This window comes from Euleptes europaea, chromosome 4, assembly GCF_029931775.1.
Source record: "Euleptes europaea isolate rEulEur1 chromosome 4, rEulEur1.hap1, whole genome shotgun sequence".
NCBI classification, from domain to species: Eukaryota; Metazoa; Chordata; class Lepidosauria; order Squamata; family Sphaerodactylidae; genus Euleptes; species Euleptes europaea.
Genome location: NC_079315.1, coordinates 27,153,792 through 27,177,809, shown reverse-complemented (window position 1 = coordinate 27,177,809; position 24,018 = coordinate 27,153,792). Strand labels below are relative to the sequence as shown.

At 44.7% G+C, this 24,018-nt stretch overlaps 1 protein-coding gene across 1 annotated transcript; it reads right to left on the bottom strand.

The window, feature by feature from the left end:
- Nucleotides 1-3,977: 3,977 nt before the first annotated feature.
- On the bottom strand, nucleotides 3,978-24,013 carry ALDOB (aldolase, fructose-bisphosphate B). The gene is made up of 9 exons (XM_056848082.1): nucleotides 23,950-24,013; nucleotides 13,787-13,903; nucleotides 12,353-12,564; nucleotides 11,906-11,960; nucleotides 10,586-10,746; nucleotides 10,354-10,437; nucleotides 8,542-8,716; nucleotides 5,382-5,581; nucleotides 3,978-4,073 (listed from the first exon to the last, which is right to left on the bottom strand). Exons 2-9 carry the CDS (start codon nucleotides 13,896-13,898, stop codon nucleotides 3,978-3,980), a joined length of 1,095 nt encoding a protein of 364 aa, XP_056704060.1. The 5' UTR covers nucleotides 13,899-13,903; nucleotides 23,950-24,013.
- Between the last annotated feature and the right edge of the window lie 5 nt (nucleotides 24,014-24,018).

Genomic DNA, 24,018 nt, shown 5'->3' with positions numbered 1-24,018 from the left:
ATCGCTTTATCCTCCCTTAGAGTTCCTTTACTCCCATTGTCATCCAGTGGTCCAACCGCTTCCCTAGCTGGTTTCCTACTCCTAATATACTTAAAGAATTTCTTATTGTTTGTTTTGATGTGTTTAGCAATAAGCCCCTCAAAATCTTTTTTTTGCATCTCTAATTATCTGATTGCATTTCCTTTGTGCAAGTTTGTGTTTGCTTCTGTTCGCCTCGTTTGGGCAAACCTTCCAGTCTCTGGAGGAAGACTTTTTTCCTCTAATTGCTTCCTTCACCCTACCCGTTAGCCATGGTGGTGACCTCTTGGACTTATTACTACCTTTCCTGACCTGCGGTATACAAGCTAGCTGAGCCTCTAGTAATGTGGACTTGAGTAACCCCCAAGCCTTTTCAAGAGATTTAACCCTCTTAACTGTTCCTTTCAACTTCCTCTTTACCAGTTTTCTCATTTTAGAGAAGTTCCTTCTTTTAAAGTCAAAGGTAATTGTATGAGATTTCCCAGTCACTTTCCCACTTACATCTAAATTAAATTTGATGCCATTGTGATCACTATTGCCAACTGGCTCAACTACGTCCACATCCCGCACTAAGTGGATTAGACATCCCAGCACCACAGAGTATTAAATCCAGGATTGCTTCCCCTCTGGTTGGGTCTATGACCAACTGTTCAAGGGCACAGTCATTTAGGATGTCTAAAAAATTTATCTCTTTGGCTTGTCTGGAGCATACCTTTATCCAATCAATATGAGGGAAGTTGAAGTTTCCCATTATTACTACTTCATTACCTTTACATGCTTCCCTAATTTCATTCTCCATCTCAAGATCACCCTGAGCCATTTGGTCAGGGGGCCGGTAGAATGTCCCCAGTACTAAATCTCCTTTGGGGCCTGGAATCATCACCCATAAGGATTCTGTGGACGAGTCTGCCCTTTTTATGGTCTCTAGCTTATTAGACACTATGCCTTCCTTGATATACATAGCAACACCCCCTCCAATACGCCCTTCCCTGTCATTTCTATACAGTTTGTAACCAGGGATGACTGTATCCCACTGGTTCTCTCCCCTCCACCAGGTTTCTGTAATGCTCACTATATCTATGTTTTCTCTTAAAACCATGCACTCTAATTCTCCCATTTTTGCTTGGAGGCTTCTGGCATTAGCACAGAAACACCTCCACACTGTTTCTCTCTTTCGACTTGCCTGGCATGTGCCTTTGGGCATCTTTAAGTGGCTATCCATCATTTTCCCCCCATTCCCTTTCATGTCTAAGTAATTCCTATGTGGGCAATCTGAAGCAATTTTCCCTTTGTCCGTATGCACTGAGTTTGCCCAAACCGGATGCTTCTCAGCTCCTGTCGGCTTTCCCCCCAGGTTCAGTTTAAAAGCTGCTCTGCCACCTTTTTTATATTACCTAGTTTAAAAGCTACTTACCTAGTCCCTTTAACGGAAGATGCGGGGGGCTCGTTGGGACCTTCTGCATGCCAAGCAGATGCTCTATCACTGAGCCACAGCCCCTTGTTGGCCTCTAAGGTGCTACTGGATTCAAATCTTTGTAGAGCGTCCCCTAAGGGCATGGTGGCTACAGAATTCCTTTTGTTCCAGGATGCCCCCAGTCAGATGTTGACTCTATTTATTTTTATTAAATTTATATTCCGCCCTACATGCTTACATACTCTGAGCCTTGCACAAACACCCCAAGGCAAGATGGAACTAATACTACTTGCCGTCCCATAGAGGATGATTGTAAGGATTACAGGATAATGCATTACACGTTTTCATTTATTTCTTTCGTTTATTCCTTAGCTTTCTCCCCCTTCCAGTGGATACCCGAAGTGGCTTATATCATTCCCCTCCATTTTTCTCACAGCATCCCTGTGAGGTAGGTTAGGGTGAGACTGTGACTGGTCCAAGGTCACCCAGCAGTCTTTCACAGCGGAGTGGGGGGTTTGAACTATCCTAGTCCGAAACTCGGAACTGCTACACCACATTGAAAGTGATATGAACGTTATGTAGAAGCATACTTTCCCTAGGGTTGCCAGCTCTGGCTTGGCAAATACCTAGAGATTTTTGGGGTGGAGTCTGAGGAGGGTGGGGTTTGGAAAGGGGAGGGACTTCAATGCCATAGAGTCCAGCTGCCAAAGCAACCATTTTGTCCAGGTGAACTGATTTCTATCAGCTGGAGATCAGTTGTAATACCAGGAGATCTCCAGCTACCACCTGGAGGTTGGCAACTGTAACTTTCCCCCTGTATTTACATGTGGCCAAGATGAAATTCTCATGGCTGGGGGGTGGGGGAGAGACAAATACTATTTATTTCAAACTAGCCTAGCAAAGCTGAGATGGGAAGCAACTTGGGAATCCTATGTATGACACCCTGAGTTCCATGGTAAAAGAAAGTATGATATAAATGTTATAAATGAGCCCATGTGGTGTATTGAAATGAAGTGCTAGAGAAAACTGGGTTCAAATCCCCATGCAGTCATGAAGCTCATGAGGTGGCCCACCATGTCTGATTATAACAGGATTTTGGTTTTCATGAGGATAAAATGGTAGGGAATCTGTGTAAAGTACCCCAAGTACATTCGAAGAAGGGATACAAAATGAATGCTTCATGTTTTAACTGCTGCAGTACTTGGCCCAAGTCCCTTGTTGGCAGGATTTTATTATATGCTGCATTTCTATGCCACCTTTCTGTCAAGATATCCAAGTTAGTTTTCAACTGAAAACTTGAAGTGACAGAACACTGGAAACTATCAGGCCATTCCTGGGAGTTGGTGGTATAAGCTCCCTGGCATGGGCATCTCTTACCTTTTTCTCAGGGAAGGTGGGGGAGAGGTGGTCTCAGCTGGTTTCTCTCAGGCCTGTACTGGTACTATGTGTATATGTATACACACATGAAATTCTCCAGTTGTTCCTAGTCTAACCCCCAATATTGCTTTAATCTCCAATAGTGTCAGGATCCTACTGTTTGCAAATGTAGGGCACTATAAAAGTGAATCTTTCATACATTCCCCTTCCTCCAGCAGTCTCCTCTGATTCCCGAAAAGCCAAAACTGAGGCTCATGGGACATTTGTGAACAAATTACAAGTTATGTGAGGATACAGGAAGGAAGAGGAAACTGAGCAAAATTGCCCCCTCCAGTTTGTATTGCTTCACCACACTTCCTCTGCTAGCACAAGAAGGAAGGGGGTGGCTTCACCCAGTTCCTGCCTGAGAGTCTCCATACCTTCATCAAATGACTTCTTGTGTATCACAGAGGTCCACCTTGGTGAACTTCTTATGGTTGCACATAACAGGATCCAACACATGTAAGGGGAAAGAAAGGATGAGAGAGAACCCACAAACCAGTCTTGTGTATGGGCCAAGTGTAAGAAGAATCACATTGCCCCACCTTTCCTCTGCATTTGGATTAGGGACCAGCCCTGCCGCCTAGCTCAGATTTCTGAAATAATGTACCCCTGTACTTATCTCCAAGCAGTAACCAAGTATCAAAATCATGGTACTGTTGAGACAATAAATAAAATGGTACCCACTGTTGAATTTTTACAGGCATTTATTATTTTTGCTGCAGCAGGAATATAATTCACAGTTTATGGACTGGGAACATTGTACAATAAAGGTTCCAACTTTTTCTCCAGGTTTCAAATTCTCAAGGCTGGACATGTTATTCATTTCTAGTGACAATAATTTGGGGTCTGATATTGCCCGGCTCTCCAGTTAGCTATGGACGCATCTCAAACCCAGACATCTTGAGAGAGAATTAAAGCCAGTGAAAGATGGACCCATAAAACCCGTCCAATTCTTTGTGGTGTGAAGATGTGGTGAGGCTGCGTTAGCCTTGTGTTGAAGAATAGATCGATGCGAGGGTGCTTATTATTCCAGCCCAGCTTCCCACCAGACTGAGTTATGAGAACTTTTCCTTTTGGGTCTCCTCCTGTCAGCTGCACAGAAGAACGAGCTGGTTGCCAGCGTGATCTAGTATGTGTAACTTGCAGTGAAGAGTGATTGACTGGCTGCGGTACTGCTCTTTCCAGAGGTGACATATTGACCTCTGCAGGCTAAACTGTTAATCTGGCGAGGAAGAGAGAGAGAGTCCATTGTAGAGAGGAAAGATTCAAGCAAACGGCAAACATGCATCCATGACTTAAGGCAAATAAAATTGAAGAGGCCAAGGCTTCCACATTTTATCCTTTTAGTATAGGGGTTCTGTGTTAAGTCCCAAGTTCTCAGAAACCAGGAGAGTGAAGAACTGCCCTGACCTGGATGGCCCAGGCTAGCCCGATCTTGTCAGATCTTGTAAGCTAAGCAGGGTAGGCCCTGGGTTAGTACTTGGACGGGAGACCACCAAGGAAGTAAAAGGGTTGCTACACAGAGGCAGGCGATGGCGAAACATCCTCTGTTAGTCTCTTGCCTTGAAAACCCTACTGGGTCACCCTAAGTCGGCTGTGACTTGACAACACTTTCCACCACCAAGAACTAAATGCATGGAAGGAGCAAAAAAAACAACACACAATAAGAGGATTAAAGGGGAGGGGCCACGGCTCAGTGCCGGAGCAGTTTGCATGTAGGAGGTCCTAGGCTCTGTCCTTGGTGTCTCCAGTTAAAGGCATCTGATGAGGTGATGTGAAAGGGACCCTGGAAAGCTGCTGCAACTTAGTGGAGACAATACTGGTCTTGATGGATCAATGGGGCTGACTCAGTTTGACAAGAGACGAACCTTCTCTTCTTTAAAAGCACATGAAGTTGCTTAATTTTCTGTGTTATACCTCATTCCCCATGGTCATTTTAAGACTCTGTCCCAAACACAGCCATTGGAGCTGCTTTTTCCAAGGGGGAGAATGAAATGAGAGAGATTAAAAGTTTTCTCCCATGACATCTTCCTGTTGAAAAAAATCCACCCTGAGTTGTATTTTCTCCTCCCTCTTAAAGAAACTTATTGATGTGTGTATTTCCCCCCTCATTGGGAATACAAACAGCTCATGGAGCGTTTCTTTTCTGGCAGGAGAAGAGTCCAACCGGGCAATCGTCCTCCTTGAAAAGAAGTCCCTGGCACTGCATTTGGAAAATAATCATTGACAATGAACAGAGATACCAGGATGGGGGTGGGGAGAGAATTGTACAGGTAGATCGCATTAAATGGGGGCACTGCAGACTCTGATCAGTGTACTGGTATGACACACATTTGCAAACACCGTTTTTCGCATTCCCATTTTAGCTGTACACTGAAGCATGCACCTTGTATGTGAGGCGGTCCTAAAGACCAGAGGAAAATGGCTTACATCAATGTAGTTATGTACTGATCGTGCCTTCTGGGGATACTCCCTGTGCCTGATGGCATCTCTCGGCTTTAGGGTTTCGGTACTTGCAAAGATGACTTACTTTGGCCCGCTTGCAGAAGGCCTCTTGCGCAGCCTTCTTGTTCTCGGCTTTGCCAACCCATGCTGCTAGAGCTGATGCCTGCAGGGCCCGTCCGTAGGAGAAAGTCAGCTTCCAAGGTTTCGGCAGGGGGCACAGATTGATGGCGTTGAGGTTGACAGAAGCCTCCTCTTCACTTTGGCCTCCCGAAAGGAAGCAGATCCCTGCAGGAAGCAGCATAAGATAAAGGTGTCACAGTGGGGAGTGGTTGGAGATTAATTAACCATTATGCCATGAATACTATAGTGTATGGCCCAGTCAAACTAGAGTATTTGCAAGAGGTTGACTCTTACTGCTACTGTTACACACTTAATTTACCTTCTGTGTATGAGCTTAGGGTCACTGGGAGATTTACATGGACAGAAGGGATTTCTCCTCAGCAGAGCATGACTTCCTTGCCTCCCCCCTCACACAGCAGCCCAGATGCCTCCCAAAATTTTGTTCTTGGGGAAGAGGAGATCTCCAGGAACAGCATCAGGTGGGAGTCATCCCTCCCTTCTGTCCACATAAATCTTACAGTGAATCCAAGTTTTAGACTGCAGCATAGAGGTAAATTCACAGTACCTGAGATCTCTGGTATGAACAAGCAAAGGAAGGAACTGGCTATCTACAGTATAAATGTGTTTGCTTGCCTCAGGGAACCCGGGAGACTCAGAGTTAGAAACCATGAGATCTGAGCACTATCAAACCCCAGTTCACAGGAGTCTAGTGTCATCTTGAAGCAGCATTTCTCAACCTTTTTACCCTTGCAGAGCCCTTGAAATAATATTAGTATCTCAGAGAACCCCTACATATGATTTACATATGATTAGCCTATTCATCACTATTTCTCATGGAACCCCTAGTGATTTCTCAGGGAACCCTGGATGAGAAATGCTGCCTTAAATGACTAAAAATTTATTCCAGCATAAACTATCAAGGATAAGGCCTGTAGTTCAGGCATGTTTGTGGTGGAATAGAATTGTATTATTTTTTAAGACGCCCTACATTTCTGGCTTTGTTTATACTGAATTACAGTTCCTGTAATTCTTTGAGGGAAGCCATGACAATTAAACTGGAGTATAGCCAATATGCATTTGTAGCGTAAATCAGCTGTGTATAGGGTTGCCAACCTCCAGGTACTGGATTCAAAAAATACCTCGTGCTTAAAACCAAAATGAAATGAATTTGCAAGCCGATTCTTGGCTGTAAATAAATATTTGTATGAAGGATCTTCTACATACGTTTTACAGCCAAGAATCGGCTTGCAAATTCATTTCATTTTGGCTTTAAATGGCTTGCAACGTATCTTGCCTTACTGAAGCAGAATAGCCTCAATCGACTTGTAACTAATTTACCTTACTGAAGTGGAATCTGCACATGGCTATTCTAGCCTGAATGACGCGACATTTCTAGTCGGCATCTTGTTATACGGGACTTATTATTTGTTTCTATATGATTGAAAACTCAGTGTATTCAACTGGAATGATTTAGTATTCACATAAAGTGTAAGTTGATATTATATAGCCATCAGTGCTTGTGTATATTTTTTTAACCTCCAGGTACTAGCTGGAGATCTCCAGCTATTACAACTGATCTCCAGCCAATAGAGATCAGTTCCCCTGATGAAAATGGCCACTTTGGCGATTGGAAGTCCCTCCCCAAACCCTGCCCTCCTCAGGCTCCACCCACAAAATCTCCCACCGGTGGGGAAGAGGGACCTGGCAACCCTAGCTGTGTGTAGTTCCATATGATTTCCCCAGGATGCATATGTACTGAATAGAGAATTTAGTCAAAGAAGTTGTCTCTTGCATCCATTTTCAAGCATTTGGTAAAGAGCATATAGCCAAGCATCAGAGGTTAACATCTGCTTTCTTTGGGTAAAAGAAAGAAAAATGTCAAATGTAGCTGTAGGCCTGTTAACAGGGCTTTTAAGTTTTAGAATGGGCAGTCATGAAGGTGCCCATGCAAATTCTCTGTAACTGCCTGTCAGATAGGCTCTCTGTCGGCCCCGGATATGAAACAAGATAATTCCCCCCACGGACAAAATGGAGTTTTTTGTGCACTCCGTTCCTCCCCGTTTGCACCCGGTCTCCTGCCCTAGATCTGCACCTCAATGGAGACCCGCTCGAGTAATCGCTGATCTGATACCGGGTCCCGCAAAACAATGCCGAAAGCCCGGGAAGATCAGCCAGTTAATGTACGCGTTTATTTCCTATATGCGTTGTCTTAAGTCTTTACCAGTATTTTACTTCTGTATTGTTTCTTTGTCTTCGAAACCTAATCAACCCCATTGTATTTACCCTATAGATGTACCGATGCTTCCCCATGCCTGTATTCTAGCCTTAAGTTTCTATGATCTGCTGAACTTGCTGACTTTCTGAAATAAAACTTTTAACTCGCTACACCGTCTGGAGAGAAGTCTTTATTACCAGGAACGCAACGTGTTGCTGAGACCTGACACTGCCTCTCGAGTCCTTCCATGTCAAATTATCTTAAAAAGCACATCTTCAATGCAGAAGATTCATTAGCCAATATTTCAGAGAACAGAACAAGGAACGAAAGGTGCATTATGTTTTCCCCAGGTCATGCAATCAGACATACACCTGGAAGAAGCCAATTCCTAGGGTTGAGGGGCCCATTTCAGACTAGGACTATGGTGTGTGAGAAGAAAGGGCTTCAACCATCCCCGTGCCATTTCCCCATTGATAGTTATTTGCCCCACTGAGGAAACCTTTGTGCGCTCTGTCAGGACACGTGGAGCTCCCAGCTGACCAAATAGCACCCTATGGGGCTGTAGCTCCTTCTTACACAAAAAGAAGTCCCAATATTAATTTGGTCCTACAAACCGGGGAATTGAGTTTCCCCAGCATGGAACTTGCAATTGCACATGGACTGCATGGACCAAGGGAGCACACTGGGTGGGGGTGGGAGGGAACATAACTTAGTCTGGCCCATTCAGTAACAAAATTAAAAAGCACTGAGAAAGAACTATTAAAACCAAATAGCCAGCCAAACTCTCTTAGTATGAGACACACGAGATTGGCTTTCCTGGGAATACAGTGAAAAAGTAAAACATATCTCAACAGAAGATGACAAATGTAGGGAAGTCCAAGACTGTGGAGAGCAAGCATCAGAGAATTACCAGGAACAGCAGCAGGGACAGTGCGAGAGAGGGCTGTGACAGTCGCCATGGCCACCTCTTCAGGGGTATACTTCCTGGGACAAGCCTGCCCTGCAGTCACCATGTTGGGTTTCAGCAGAGTTCCCTCCAGGTAGACGTGGTGGTCATTCAAAGCCTTGTAAACCGCAGCCAACACCTGGGAAGCCATAAGAGGTTGGGGTGAAGGACGGTGATAGTACTACTTGGTTTTGTGTGTGGGCTTTACTACTCTTACAGTGCAATCCTGTGCAGAGTTACTCTCATCTAAGCCCATTCATTTCAGTAGGTTTAGACTGGAGTAACTCTCCTTAGCATTGCACTGTTAGTGTACTTAGGGCTATCCTGATATAACTTAGGCCTTAATTGTAGAGAGAAACATGCTGGGAGAAAAGAAAATTCACATTTATGGACTAATTTGACTACATTGATTTCTGAAAGCATACTGTAATTTCCCATAAGGAAACGACTTCCATATTCAAGGTGCACACAACACATGTAAAATATGCTGTGTAGTGAACACTCCTTTTACATTATAAAAAAAACCAGTTGAAAGCTGTCTTAAGCCACAGGCAGGGATTAAAAAATGTTTAATGCGAGTCTTGGCTCAGTTCCGCAGGGCATGTATGACGGAGATGTTCCACCAGGCATATGATTGAGGACAGTGACTGTTAAGTGGATTAGCTGGCCTCCCATCCCCCACCCTTCCCGTCCCTCCCGCTTTTCCTTCCTTGCCCTTCCTTTTTCCTTCCCTTTCCTTTGTCCTCTCCATCTCCTATTGCCCTTTTGAGAGCCAGTGTGGTGTAGTGGTTAAGAGCAGAGGTTTGGAGCAGTAGACTCTGATCTGGAGAACTGGGTTTGATTTCCCACTCCTACACAGGAAGCCAGCTGGGTGACCTTGGGCTAGTCACACTCTCTCAGCCCCACCTACCTCACAGGGTGTCTGTTGTGGGGAGGGGAAGGGAAGGTGATTGTAAGCCAGTTTGATTCTTCCTTAAGTGGTAGAGAAAGTTGGCTTATAAAAACCAACTCTTCTTCTTTTGTTGTTGGACTTGTAGTCCTTTGGGTGGCTATTGACTTTTCTGAGGGCCATCCTTAGGCCAACCACCTTGTTGAGGACAACTAGTTGAGGACAACTAGTTATAGGAGCTAGTTTGGAATGGAGGCGCCATCTGTATTTTAGAATAGGTGCATAGTTTTTGAAGTTCTTATCTATATGTATTAATGTTCATTCACGCTGTATGTGTCATTTATTGTGTTGGAAGCCACCCTGAGTCCAGCTGTGCCGGGGAGAGTGGGGTATCAATAATTAAACAACAACATTTAGTATTTTGGGGGTATGTGTGTATATATGAAATAAAACATTTAGTATTTCTGTCCCTCATTGTAGACTATTTGGGAATGAGCCTTGAAGCTCTGAAACATAATTTAGTTATGTACATATTTTAGACATGTGTAAAGTCCCGTCAAGTTGCAGCTAACTAATGGCAACCTATTAGGGTTTTCAAGGCAAGAGACTAACAGAGGTGGTTTGCCATTACCTTCCTCTGCACAACAACTCTTGGTCTTCCTTGGTGGTCTTCCATCTGAGTACTAGCCAGGAATGACCCTGCTTAGCTTCTGAGATCTGACAAATTAGGCTAGCCTGGGCCATCCAGGTCAGGGCATATGTAACTAAATTAAATATGGAAGTAGTTAATTGGTGGTTTGTGTTTTTCATTTCAAAGAATTAAAAATTTGCTTATAATTTAGTTCAAAAGCTTATCAGTCTGGTTGAGAAAAGATGTGCCAACTTACTTTTTCTGTCACATACTGGCAGCGCTGGAGGTCGTGGTCTCCATCAGGTAGGATCTCAGGTTCCACGATGGGGACTAGACCATGCTGAAGATGGAAAAGACACAGCAATGAATGGAACTGTGGCTTATCAGCTCACAAGCAGTTGTGAAAGAAGAAGTGAATGGGCCTTAAACCACCACCAGCCTCTCCAGTCAAGCTGACAGATACACATGGAAATGTGGAGACCTCATACCTGTTGGCAGATACTGGCATAACGTGCCAATGTGTTGGCATTTTCCTGGATGGCAAGAGGAGACGGAGTTGTATCGGTGATTTTCAGCACAGCGCGCCACTTGCCAAAATCAGCTCCATCTTTCTTATACTGAGCACAACGTTCAGCTAGGCCATCCAGACCTGCAGGGATGAAGGGGATGCATCTTCGTATTTTATAGAAGCTTTGCAATGTTAGGCACAGGGGAATAGATTGGGAAGTGGCCCAGCAGAAGCTTTCGACATTACGCCGCTTGACAAGGCACCAGCTGGTACTGCTGCAAGCTCTGAATCCCTGATGGCGTCCTCCCTTCGTAGTTGTGCTTTGGCCCTGGCTGTTGTGAAAAACTTTCACCTCACCCAGGTCCTTGTGCTTTCTGGATGAAAACGACTCCTCTCTCAAGACCCAGTTTCCCCAGGACAAAGGGCTCCTTTTTCCAAATCCCTGTGAAAAAGTCTCCCCTCACTTTAAGAATCTTCTGAATCCTCACGCAGCCGCAATGCTGTTCGTCACCATTCCATGACTGATCCTTTCCTTTTGATCACTAGAATGCTTTGTGGCCCTTATGACACAGCATTATTGTGACACAGGTATTTGTTAAAAAAAAGGCTCACAAGAAAGTTGCAGACTTTTAAGCTACCATACGGTACTGGCATACATTAGATTGTGACAGAATTTGGAAATGTTTGTCTGATAGTCAAGAGGCTGGCCCCATGTCAATCATGAAAGTGGCAAAACAGGCCACCCATCCTCATGGGATTCCCTGTGTATGCAGGAAAACAAACAGAAAGGAAAAGAACACCCTCCCCCAGCCTAACAAGCATGGAAAATGCTGCAGGAGGCATTGAATGTTCACGGCAATTGAAAGCTGGCTAAAGAGAGAAAAGGACAGGAAGGGAAAAAAATCAGCAATTGAGATCCTGAGAGCTTATAGAATCCTGGAGAGGGAGAGTTCCAAATTGCTACCTCCCCTGCGCGCGCACACAATTTTTCATAAACATTTGTATAAATGTGCTACTTTCTTGTACTCCCTCAAAAGAAGATACTAGAGAATTACCATCTGAACTATTGTATTACTTTTTATATCAGTGGTGTCAAGCATAAGGCCCGCAGATTAGATTCGGCCCCGTGAGAGCTCTTACCTGGCCAGCAAGCCACCCCCTCCCCAATTTGGGCTGGCGAGGCATGGCCCAGCCCGACCAAGTGACATTGATGTCATATCCGGCCCTCATAACCACTGAGTTCCACACCCATTTCAGATTCACAAAATGCCATCTTCAAGGTGCAGCAGAAACATCTCACCTTGAATGGTGGTTTCTCCATTAGTTCCTGCCAGTGAGGCTGTGCCTTTGTCCAGCTGTGGAAATTCATGAAAAACAACTAGTGTTAGCAAAGCACTCAGAAAGACTAGAGGAGATGTTAGAGGATCTGGGCATACAAGCTAGGGAGCAGAGGAACATAGGAAGCATTAATGCATTCTTGACATTTGTGAACGGCATCACTCTGCTGATAGCTGTGCATTAAAAATAGCCAGCCAGCTAACTCGACCAACAGTACCAAGTAATGCAGCTCAAGACCCCAAGTACCCCTAGGCACCACCATCTCTGCTCTCAAAGGTATGCATCTGCAAGCCAACCTCTTGTAATGGGATATACGAAGATTGGTTGGGAAATTCCATTTTTTATGTCACAACGAGGTTTGATAAAGATTCTAGACCATCACGTCTTCAGGGACCCTGAAGATATTTACCTTGATTCCAACCACTATGCCCTTATCCTTGATGACGGCTGGGAAGGGCTTTCCAGCATTGCCTTTCTGATAGAGGGTCTCATGGAAGAAAATAACTCCCCCAATTTGCTGGCTGATGGAGGCGTCTGCAGAGAAGAGGATGTCTCGGAAGGCACGGCGATTCTCTTCAGTGTTTTCCACGCTGATCCTCTGCAGCCTGCTACCCATAGTACCTGTGAAGAGCAGTGGAAGGGCACTGACAGCTCCTCAATTTGCCTCCAGCTTCACTACTACTAACTACTACTAACTCCACTTAAGCTTTTTACAACTGAACTCAGCAGAAGAAGAGCACGGGCATGCATATACCCACGGCTAAAAGATTGCAGTGGACCGATTTGTTGGGTGCAGGTGATAATTCTCATTGACGTTGGAAAGGAATATAAGCCGTATTTAGGATTGCCTCCACAAACCTGGAGCTACACCTGTAGTGACAGAAAAGGAGTTAGAAAAGGTGTTCATGCAACACAATATGTATTGCGGACCTTTTGTCCCTGATCTACAAAGGACTGTGTGAAGCCAACCGAGTCATTGGAAGAACCCTGAAATGTTCTTCCTGGTGTCAGATCCTATTTTCACAGAGATCTCCAAGTCACTGCAGCATGTGTCAATTTACAGCCACAGTTATAAAGGTAAAGGTCCCCTGTGCAAGCACCGGGTCATTCCTGACCCATTGTGAGCTCTAGTCCCGTGATAATCCTATCAACAGACTTCAGCAGACAGGCAGTTCCCAGCATTTAATTTTTTTTAATGTAATGCATTTATACTAGCAAAAGGAACGTTGGAGCATTTGAATAACTGTCTCCATTGTTGCATTTGAAATTGAGTTATTTGCACACGGTTCAGATTATTTCCATTTCCTATATGTGCATATTGTTCTTCATTGCAGTTTGCAAGAGACATAACCACTGGAAGGTTTTAATCTTTCTATCAGACTGTGAAGGGGGTGGGGGAGTTTGGCACACCATCTATCTGCAATGTTTGCAATGGCTGTTGCATGGTGGATCACAGTTCATGTCGGGGCATCCATTTTGAGTACCAATTCAAAAAAGGAACTCCGAGAGATGGCAACCAATCACAGCACACCATGGCTAGAGCACTTGTGCAAAAACAAAAAGGGGGGCAGAGGAGGGAGCGTCCTGCACATCCGCCACATCACAAATGACTCCACGCTCCCTGGGACAGGGTAAAATGTTCTTGGGAAAACAGAATAGAACGGCAAAAAAGGCAACATGTGAACAAAAAATTTGAACGCTCTCCCACACCTCACAGATCGACCACGAGGATAATCTGTTGTAAATGATTTGTGCAGAAACAGCCTTTATTTAGTTTCCTTGCTGAGATAAAGTAAACTTGAAAGTGGATAGTGGATATTGATAGTGATAGAGTGACACTCACCCACAGATTCATCTGCAGCTAGGATTCCTTTGCCTGTGGCCACTATCCTCTGCGCTATGTCAGAGAGGGCCTTCTTCTGCTCTGGAGAGAAGGCTGGAAACTGGTGGGTCATGATGGCTGAAGACAAATAAAAACAATCTAACCTTTAATGAATTCAATCCAGTTCTTAGCTATATGACAATCATTGTTCCAATATTAAATCCATAGACGATGACAATAATATATTCCAATTTGTGCTCCAAAGGCTGGCTTCCCTAGTTACCTATGAACAGGTTTTTTTAAGCAGCAATTTTTATTTTAGGAAGCTGTTTGTGCCTGCAAACATTTTAAGCTATGAGGCTGAGGAAAATATTTCGCTATCATGAGTTGCTCCTATGATCATCAACCAACCTGCTATGCCTTCATTTCTCTCTCCCCCCACCATCTAATTCTTCTGTGTTTGTCCCCCCACTCCACCTCTTTCCAGACTCATTTCTCATTAGGGTTGCCCGGTCCCTCTTCGCTACCAGTGGGAGGTTTTTGGGGCGGAGCCTGAGGAGGGCAGGGTTTGGGGAGGGACTTCAATGCCATGGAGTCCAATTGCCAAAGTGGCCATTTTTTCCAGGTGAACCGATTTCTATCAGCTGGAGATCAGTTGTAATCGCAGGAGATCTCCAGCTAGTACCTGGAGGTTGGCAACCCTAATTCTCATCACAACCCTGGCTGCGGAGTTAAAACATACTTAGTTGTAGAACAGAAAACCTCTGTGTCAAGTTAATGTTTTCCAAGAATCTATCAAAATAGCAAAAAGGTGACCTCCCCACACAGACTTTTACATGCATTGCGATCTGTATTAATCTTAGGGTTGCCAGCTCCGGGTTGGGGTATACCAGGAGATTTTGGGGGTGGAGCTTGAGGAAGGCAGGGTTTGGAGAAGGGAAGAACTTCAACTGGGTATAATGTGATAAAGCCCACCTTCCAAAGTAGCCATTTTCTAAAGGTGAATTTATCTCTGTTGCCTGGAGATCAATTGTAATAGCGAGAGATCTCCAGCCATCACCTGGAGGTTGGCAACCCTAATTAATCTGTACTGGGTTATAAATGGGGAATACTGGATGCCTTAGTTGAATGCCTTAATTTCAGTTTATACCATATGCTGCATAATCAGTTCAGTGAATAAACTACTATGGGGTGACATCCACTGATTTAGAAGACTTTAACAGGGCATTCGACAGAACCATGGAGGTGGAAAAAGGACCATGAGTAGTCATTTAGCGATGATGACCAGTATGCTCTTTAATATTAGTTAGGGGGCAACTGTGTGGGGTGGCTATTGCCTTTATTCCTTGTTGGTAGGATTCCCAGAAGCATCTGGTTGGCTAGCTAGTGTGAGAAAATAGGACACTGGACAAGAGAAACCTCTAGTGTGATCAAACAAGCCTCATTTTATTCTTAAGGAAGGTACTTCCTTTTAAAAAGGTAAAGGTCCCCTGTGCAAGTACCGGGTCATTCCTGACCCATGGGTGACATCACATACTGACGTTTCCTAGGCAGACTTTGTTTACGGGGTGGTTTGTCAGCGCCTTCCCCAGTCATCTTCCCTTTACCCCCAGCAAGCTGGTACTCATTTTAACGACCTCGGAAGGATGGAAGGCTGAGTCAACCTTGAGCGGGCTACCTGCAACCAACTTCCATTGGGATCGAACTCAGGTCGTGAGCAGTTCGGACTGCAGCTTACCATTCTGCGCCATGGGGCTCTTACTTCATTTTACAGAGGGTTTAAAAATATTAATGAACAAGCAGGTTGTCCATTAAAAACTGGGTCAAAGTAACAAGCAGGGCACCCTTAACTGCAGACTCAGCAAAGTTCTCTGCAACCACAGATCAGAGTGTTCATTCCTATCAGATTTTTCCTCCTAAGCTAACAAACCCCCTTGTTCACCTGGCCAGCTTTCTCAATGTTTGCTAACATGCTTTCCCTTTTGCCTTTTAACTAATTCCTGGGCCTTTGCATGTTGGCAACCCTAGGTTCTTGTAAGGGGGGAAACATTAAAAATAACGTTGCATGAGCACAGTATTGAATTGTTCATACGTGAATGACTTTCAGGGACACAACAATAGTTGCAGGATTCACTAGCTGTGAACCCCTGCAGATGGTGGCCGAGCATGGTGATGCTACAGCAGCACGCTAGAGGAATGGTGGCAGAGGTAGGTGGGCTGCTGATAGGGCAGTTTCCATTTAAAGGCCAGTCTCCATTTAAAAAACATTTCAGTATCTTTGCAGTCTTGCCTCTCTTGAGAAGGGAAACTGGATAGAACTGGGCTACGTAAAGACTGAAGGCAGGGTGACAGAGCTGGCCTGGTGAGGGAAAATGGAGATTCTTTTTAGTAGGGACCCAGGGAAGCAGAAAAGATAATTAATTGGGACAAAGTCCAGTTTTTTGAAGGAGGTGGGGGGAAATCTGTTAAGAAATCAATGCGCTGGGAGTGGCTTAGTAGGTAGGTGTGGCTTGTAGTATCTCTTATTTTTGAAGAGGCCAGATAAGTTGGTGTCCGAGAAGTCTGACACATTCACATGAGATATGCTTTTGGCTTGCGCTGCCACACTTTATTATCCAAAAAGGAAATTTGCATATTTCTTGAGACTTTAAGTACTGCTTGAGCACCACGTCTTAATGGGATGGGGCCATGGCTCAGAGATACAATTCCTGCTTGGCATACAAAAGATCTCAGCTTCAGTTCCCTAAAAGTTGTATGAAAGACCTCCTGAGACTCAGGAGAACTTCTGCCAAACAGTGTAAAGCAGTGCTGACCTTGATAGACCATAATGGCCTGACTGAGTATAAGCCAGTTTAAGGACATAAGAAAAGCCATGCTAGATCAGAACAAGGCCCATCAAGTCCAGCAGTGTGCACATAGTGGCCAAACAGGTACCTCTAGGAAGCCCACAAACAAGACCACTGCAGCAGCATTACCCTGCCTGTGTTCCACAGCACCTAATATAATAGGCATGCTCCTCTGATCCTGGAGAGAATAGGTATGCATCACTAGTATTCATTTTGACTAGTAACCATGGATACCCCTCTCCTCCATGAACATGTCCGCTCCCCTCTTAAAGCCTTCCAAGTTGGCAGCCATCACCACATCCCGGGGCAGGGATTTCCACAATTTTAACTATGCATTATGTGAAGAAATACTTCATTTGTGTAGCTCCTCAAGGACTACATAGGGTTGACAACCGGGCAGAGGAAAAAGTGTCTGGCCCCTTTAATTAACGTTTTAATTAGTGGAAATGGACAGTTGAAGCTTTTTGTTGCATGAAGTTATAACAACATCACATGATAATGGCTTGCAGCTTAAAATATTAAAGGGTCCAGTTTAAAGTTGACAACCACTCAGTACATGGAATCTGGTAAGTAACAGACCAAACTGGGATGGACAGTGCAAGGATGCGCAGTTTGGATACAAGATGAAACCACAGACCAAATCAGTACATCCAAAAAACAACAGAACTCCATCCAGGATGTCAAAGTATTAACAGCTAATTACTGAGGATACAGTATGATTTGTACTCAAATGGTGCCTTTGTCCTGCACTGTGGCCCATCTATGTTACCTTCTGCTTATTGGTAAAAGGGCCGGACACAACACCAGAACAGTCTTCTGTACCAGTGAAAAATGGTACATCCCACAACTGCTATTTTTCTTTAAAGAAAAAACTCAAGTAGCTGCTGAATGTTTCTTTCTTTATTTTAAAACAATCCCCTTACATAGTTCTCAGAAAACAAATTTTTTAAATCTAGAAAAGAAGCACTACCATTCTGCAGAAACTTTTGTGCCGTTGCTCCAAGAGACGTCAGTGGCATCTTAATCAAATAAAACTATTTGCCTTGTGCAGTCTCTGGCAGGGACCCAACAGGACACAGGGGTGCTGTGTCAAGAGTGCTAGCGTTTAACCTTCTCTCTTTGCTGGGCGCAGTGGAGCAAAGAAAAAGGAGAAAAATCTCCACTGACATCAGCACAAAGGTTGCCTTCTGTTAATATTCCAACCTGGTCAAAGGGCAGGAGGATGGGGGAAAGAGGGGGGAAACTGGGAAGATTTCAACACTGTTGGTACATTGCTCATTATCAGGTCACTTCTCAAGCATAGTTTGGGTGGAGAATGCAGCAGGCATGGGCGTTCTGCAACCTTTATCTGGAATTTTCCGGACACTACAACTTGTAGAACTACCTTCTTTCCTGCATGGATTTTGGATTATATTGTTGGTGTTTGATACAATGATAATGCTGTAATTTTATTTTTTCTTGTGTATTTCGTTCTGTGTTTTATATGACTTTGTTTTTATGTAGTTCAATATGATGTCCTGTAAACTCCCTTTGGGGACCAAAGAGCTCAACAGGTAGTATAGAAGCACAGCAAATAAATTCCTAATAATGGACCATCAGTATGTAGATTTGCCAGATATTGATTTCAAAACCTCAGCTGCACACTGCCATAAATTGGGTGTATGCACATTTCCCCCCATTTTTGGTTCATTCATTTAAGATGAGTCTTTATCCATTTTTCTTTAATCCCCTTTCCTCTTTGTTCCTTCAGTTACTGGGCAGGCACAATGGGGCAATAATGGGTGTGGTAGGTTGGTAATCTTTCTTCCTGACCCATCCAAAATGTTGGTCTTTGCTGTGGCATCTAGACCGAGAGTGTCATAGGCTGTCCAGGACTAGCACCAAAATATGTGGGGGTGAAGAAAGCCTCCATGTCAGTGACATTATCTCCTATCCCCCTCCAGGATCTCTACACAAGTCAGCAACACACCCATATAAGGAAGACATAGAGGTGTCAAGTAATGCCAATTAATGTCATTATTTTTAAAAAAACCACTTTGATTGGTTATAATGGATCTGTTTCAATGAACCATGAATGCAATGGATCTCTCCCCGCCTCCCTTCCTTGTGGCTAGAGTTCCCAACTTCCTAGTGATGGTGGGCAATTGCCAATTCACCAGGCTGCCTGCCAACCCTCAACTGGTCAGTTGGCATAAGCAGGCCCAGCGGATTGGGGGGGGGGTGCGACGATGAGCGTCCCCAGCACAATTACATCACTTCCGCATCAATGCAGAAGCTCTAGATCAGTCCAGGGACGTTCTAGCATTCCCCCCCAAAACTCTATGGAAATCATAGAGTGTGGGGGGGGGAGTGCTAGAGCATCCCTAGTTTGATCAGGTGCTTCCGTGTCAACACAGAAGTGGTGTTATTGGGCCAGGGACACTCATTGTCATCCCCAAGCTCCACCCCCACAGAGCTCCTGCCAGTTGCCAGGACAGACCTGGCAACCCTACTTGCAGCCTATTACATCCCAGACATTTTGTGATCAAAGCTGCATTACGAGTTCTGTGCTGGGAAGTTAATCCCAGGCACTCAGCAGTCCCATTGGTATCAGAACCATGAGGAAAATGGACCAAACCTGGAAGTGATGTCATGCCACTCTAGGATTTAGTGGGAACTCTAAAAAATAATACAAACACACAGCTTCCTGGCAAATATACATGCCAGATCAGTTCAAGAGAAATTATTTTTTAGACTGAATCAAACCAGACTCTTTGTACCATCTCTTCCTGCCCCCATCAGCTTTCTGCTGTGAATATAAGTGCATCAGTCTTATGGTATAAGATGCCACCAGACTCCTACTTTATTTTACACAACTGGAATGATCATCCATAGAATGTGTGTGCTTGTTGGGATCTAGTTAGCTTAAAACATCAAAGGTGAGGGTTTGGGGTTTTTTTTGCCGCCAACCCACCGCTGACCTTTGGCAACTCCTGATGTGGTTTTCAAGGCAAGAGTCATTTGGAGATGGTTTGCCATTACCTGCCTCCACATCATGACCCTGGTATTCCTTGGAGGGCTCCCATCCAAATACTAGCCAGGGTCAGGGCTCAGAGTGTGTGACTGGCCCAAGGTCATCCAGCAAGCTTCCACTGCATGAGAAGGGATTTGAACCTGGGTATTAACAAGGAAGAGGCAGAAAGCTGAGAGGCAGAGGCTGCTTTGAGAGAAGAGGAGCAGGGTATGTGTGGTGTGTCTACTCAGTCAGGAATTGTTTCACCTCCAAGAAATGTGCTGCTTATGGCAACAAAGGGGCCCCTTCCATCTGCCACAGGGTAATCTCAGTTTCTCTCCGGTTTCTTCTCCAGGACTGCAGAAATGGAAAGGCAGAGCTATAAGAAAGCTACCTGGCTTTGAAATGGGGGGAGGAAACGCCACAGAAATATATAAAGGACTCTGTTTGGCCAACCCTTTCAGGGAGGTCCCAAGATCCATAATGCAGCAATAAAAAATGATGAAGGAAAAATAAAAATAAGGATACAAATGCATCTGTAAATATGCCTTCCCATTTCTGCAGCCTTGGTCCAAGCTTCCCTGCCCCACCCATGGAGCTGAAACTGTTACCATATTCCCCCTTACTCTGGTGAAGCAAAGTGGCAGTGGCGTTTGTCCTGGGGCAACAGTATTGAGGAAGACTGCCCCTGCCCAGTAAAAAAATATCATGCCAAGTGCTGGGCAGGACAGAGAGAAACTAGGCTGCTATGGTGAAGAAGCCATCAGCTGTTATTTATTGACTTGTGGGTTGTTGCAACTTCTCCATCTTTCCACTAGAGCCATTTTGCATTGAAGAAAACCTAAGCGACCCCAGTTCGAATCCCCAGGCAGCCTAAGCTACCTGAGAGCAAGATGGGGGATGGGAGAACCACAGATGTTGCCCTGAGGAAAAACGGGATACAAATTTTGAGCAACAGAGTATCTGTCTTGTGATAAGGCTCAGGCTGCCAACTCCAGCTTGGCAAATTCCTGGAAATCTTGGGAGGGAACTTGGTAGGGATGTAATTCCACATAGTCCACCCTCCAAAGCTGCCATTTTCTCCAGGGGAACTAATCTCTGTAGTCTGGAAATCAGTTGTAATTCCAGGAGATCTCCAGCCCCCACCTAGAGGTTGGCTACTTTGGGGCTCAGGTCTCAACAACAAAAAACTATAGGATTTATGGGCAAGGAAACACAAAGGCAAAAATGACTCAAGACTGGCCTGTATCCAGCCATCCACACACTTTTCAGAGCAGGACATTCCCACGTCTCCCTTTGGCTACATCTCACTGATGCCCCTGAATTCTTGTTCCTGGGAGTGAGCAGACTCTTATGGATAGCATGGGCAAACTGGGGATCTTTAGTAGGAATCGCCAGGAGTCACTGCTCCCCATTTCACAAGTGGAAATGCGGTTCTGTTGGTAGGACAGCAGTATGGTCGGATACAGGGCATTGGTTTCATCCATTGTATGGATTAGTCCCGTAGTAGACAAACCACAGTGTCCATGCCTGATCTTTTCACATTTAAAACCAACACCCAAGGTGAGAAAGGATAATTTGTTCCCAAGCAAGTGTCTACAATCTCTCTTGATGTTTCTGGAGCACATGTAACCACATGACCACTGGCCAACTCTGCTGTTGTCCCACATTTCACATTATGTAGCTACAACCCTGGGTTCTTCTCCAATTTGTTACATTCAAGGCCTTTGCAATGAAAAGCCATGAAATGAACACACCAGAACCTTCTGCTCCTTTTTCTGCATATGACATTATCTGCTTTTCCAGCACAGTCATTTAGGCTCAGTTGATACAACCAGCAGAGTCAAGTGATGCTCTTTTTACATCATTCAAAGTTTTGTGCACATGCCTTCAGACCTAGAAGTGTACACAGACACAAATTGTGGGACCATCATGGGGTGGGAAGCACAGATTCTCAGCACAGTTTTCAGGCATACTGCTGCAGAGGTTCAAGAGTCAATTTCTCCAGCCTTTCACAGAAAAATCTAGGGACAGACCCATTGCTTTCACAAGAAGGATCATTGCTCAGACCCAGCCTCACCTGTACATCATTACTGCACATTGCTGAAGGTTCTATTTAAGAGGCATAACCCTGAAGGTTTTATTTGTTTCTTCCTTGACCCCCTGGCCTTCCTGATAGGGACCCTTAGTGACTTCATCTGTTTCCCCCCCTTCATTTTGTCCTCCTAACAACTACCCTCTGAGGTAGGACATGCGGAGAGAAAGTGTCTGGCCCAAGTCACCTAGTTGGCTGAGTAAAGATTCAAATTCAGATGCCACAGATCCTAGTCTGACACTTTAACCATTATACCACCCAGCCTCTTTACTGCTTCTGTTCGTTTCACAAGGAGAACCAGCAAAGTTCTGGGCTCCTGTGGTGCCTCCATGTGACCACCTCTTTGTAGGTCCTCAAAGTATGCTATAGAACATTTGGCAGTGATGTTTGGGGTGTCTGCCTGTAGCAGCAAAAACAATCTTTGGGCTAGTTTTGGTGACAATGATAGTTGGTTTGGGAGGGGGCTGATAGGGTTGCCAGGCCCCCTGCCCACCAGCAGGGGATGGAGGAGTAGGGCTGCCAAGTTGGGAAACGTCTGGAGATTTGGGGATGAAGCCTGAGAAGGACAGGGACCTCAGTGGGTACAATACTGCCAAGTCCACCTCCCAAAGCTTCCATTTTCTCCAGCAGAACTGATCTTCGTAGTCTGAAGATGAGCTGTAATTCCAGGGGCTCCCCAGGTCCCACCTGGAGGCTGGCATCCCTAGGGGTTGAAGATTGTGTATTTGAATCATTTGACTTCATCAACAATGTAAGTCAGTGGAGAGGTGGGTGTGTCCAGGGAGTGTGGGGTGCCTACAGCATGCAGTCAACTGATTGCTCAAGGCAGCAGGGTTTGCAAAACTCTTGGATGTATGCAACGGGCAATAACAGCTTGCAATCACTTGAGAAACTGGTTCCCTCATCTCGCACAGTTGAAGAGAAAATGCTGGGACGCAGGAAGATTGCACAGATTAACTAGGAGGAGGTAGGGTTGGTCAGCCCCTTGCCATCCCTAAAGCTCTGAAAGGGCATTCCATCTCACCAGTTTAAAAAAAATCCATCGGAGAGGGGCTGGTTCAGAAGACATTGTCGCCTAGAGTTCCTTTAAGGGGCTTGTATCTCATCAGCTGATGGCCTAAGGGCAGAAATGTATTCCTTCTGTTGCCAACTGCCACCCCTCCTCCTTTAATAGAGTTGCCAACTACAGGGAGAAAAAAGTTGCCAACTACAGGGAGAAAAAAGTGTCCATGTCCCTTTTGTGAAGGCTAAATGGGTAGAAATGGGCAGCTAAAGCTTTTCACAGCAGGACAATAAATAGCATCCTGTTAAGTCTCCATTAAAGGGACAGGATTTTCCCCCTCAAGGTCCTTGGCAACCGTATCTTTTAAACTGTTATCCATATAATACTCCAATGTACAGATAGGAGGCGATGTCTCATGCATTACAAATGGTTAGTCGCTAAAATACCTGCAGTTAAACACTAGCATTAACCCCCTTTGCAACTTCCGGGAGCAATAGCTAATGGGGCTACACTTACTGAACTGGTTTTCTGAAGGGATAACCCCACCCCAATGCACAGAGTCGTTTCTGCAAGCTTAACATTCACTTGTTAATTTATAAATATGTATTGTAATACATACTCTTGGACTTTTTATTAGGGGACATGGAGGGCTACCCTCACAAGCCTCCCTGCCCTGTACCGAACCATCTGCTATTGGGGATGTTCCTTTGCATCACTGGGGTACAATACAGACTAAACTGTTGCCTCTACCTGTTTTGAGAGTGAAGGGACACCCCCCCCCCCATTTTGCAAGGCTACTACTGCACTATCCTGCCCATTTTTGAACAACAGACATGGATATGTAAAGACACAACTTTGCAACTACAGAGAATGACAGAACACTCTTAGACACACATATTTCATAAAAGCATTTCACTCCACACTAGGCACCATTTCTGCCAACAAAGCAAAACAACTTTATTCATCTCGTGCCCTGAGAACCAATTTTGAAAGATTCATGCATTTTTAAGAGTAGACATAGAAAGGCACTTTTGCAAAAATGTATTTAAAATCATGGCAGTGGCAACAAAAGCCACATACCTGCTTTATACCTTCTTACAGCAACAAATTATATTCTTAAAAGGTTTAGACTGAGACAGAGAGGAAACATACATAGTCAGCAGAAACCGACCAGCTTCTCACACATGCATGATTCATTCATACACACCCCTTCTTTCAAAAGTTTTCAGAATATAGACTGGCACATACCGCTTGGGGATTATCTGGGCCTGTTCCAGAAGTTCCTGTTGGTTAGGAAGCTGCAGCCAAACAGATCAA

Coding starts and splice junctions, on each gene's coding strand:
- ALDOB (XM_056848082.1), bottom strand. CDS start 13,898: ATGACCCACCAGTTTCCAGCCTTCTCTCCAGAGCAGAAGAAGGCCCTC. Junction 10,747..11,905: donor TGGAGAAACCACCATTCAAG/GTGAGATGTTTC, acceptor TCATCCCTGCAG/GTCTGGATGGCCTAGCTGAA. Junction 5,582..8,541: donor TGTCCCTGCTGCTGTTCCTG/GTAATTCTCTGA, acceptor TGCTTCCTGCAG/GGATCTGCTTCCTTTCGGGA.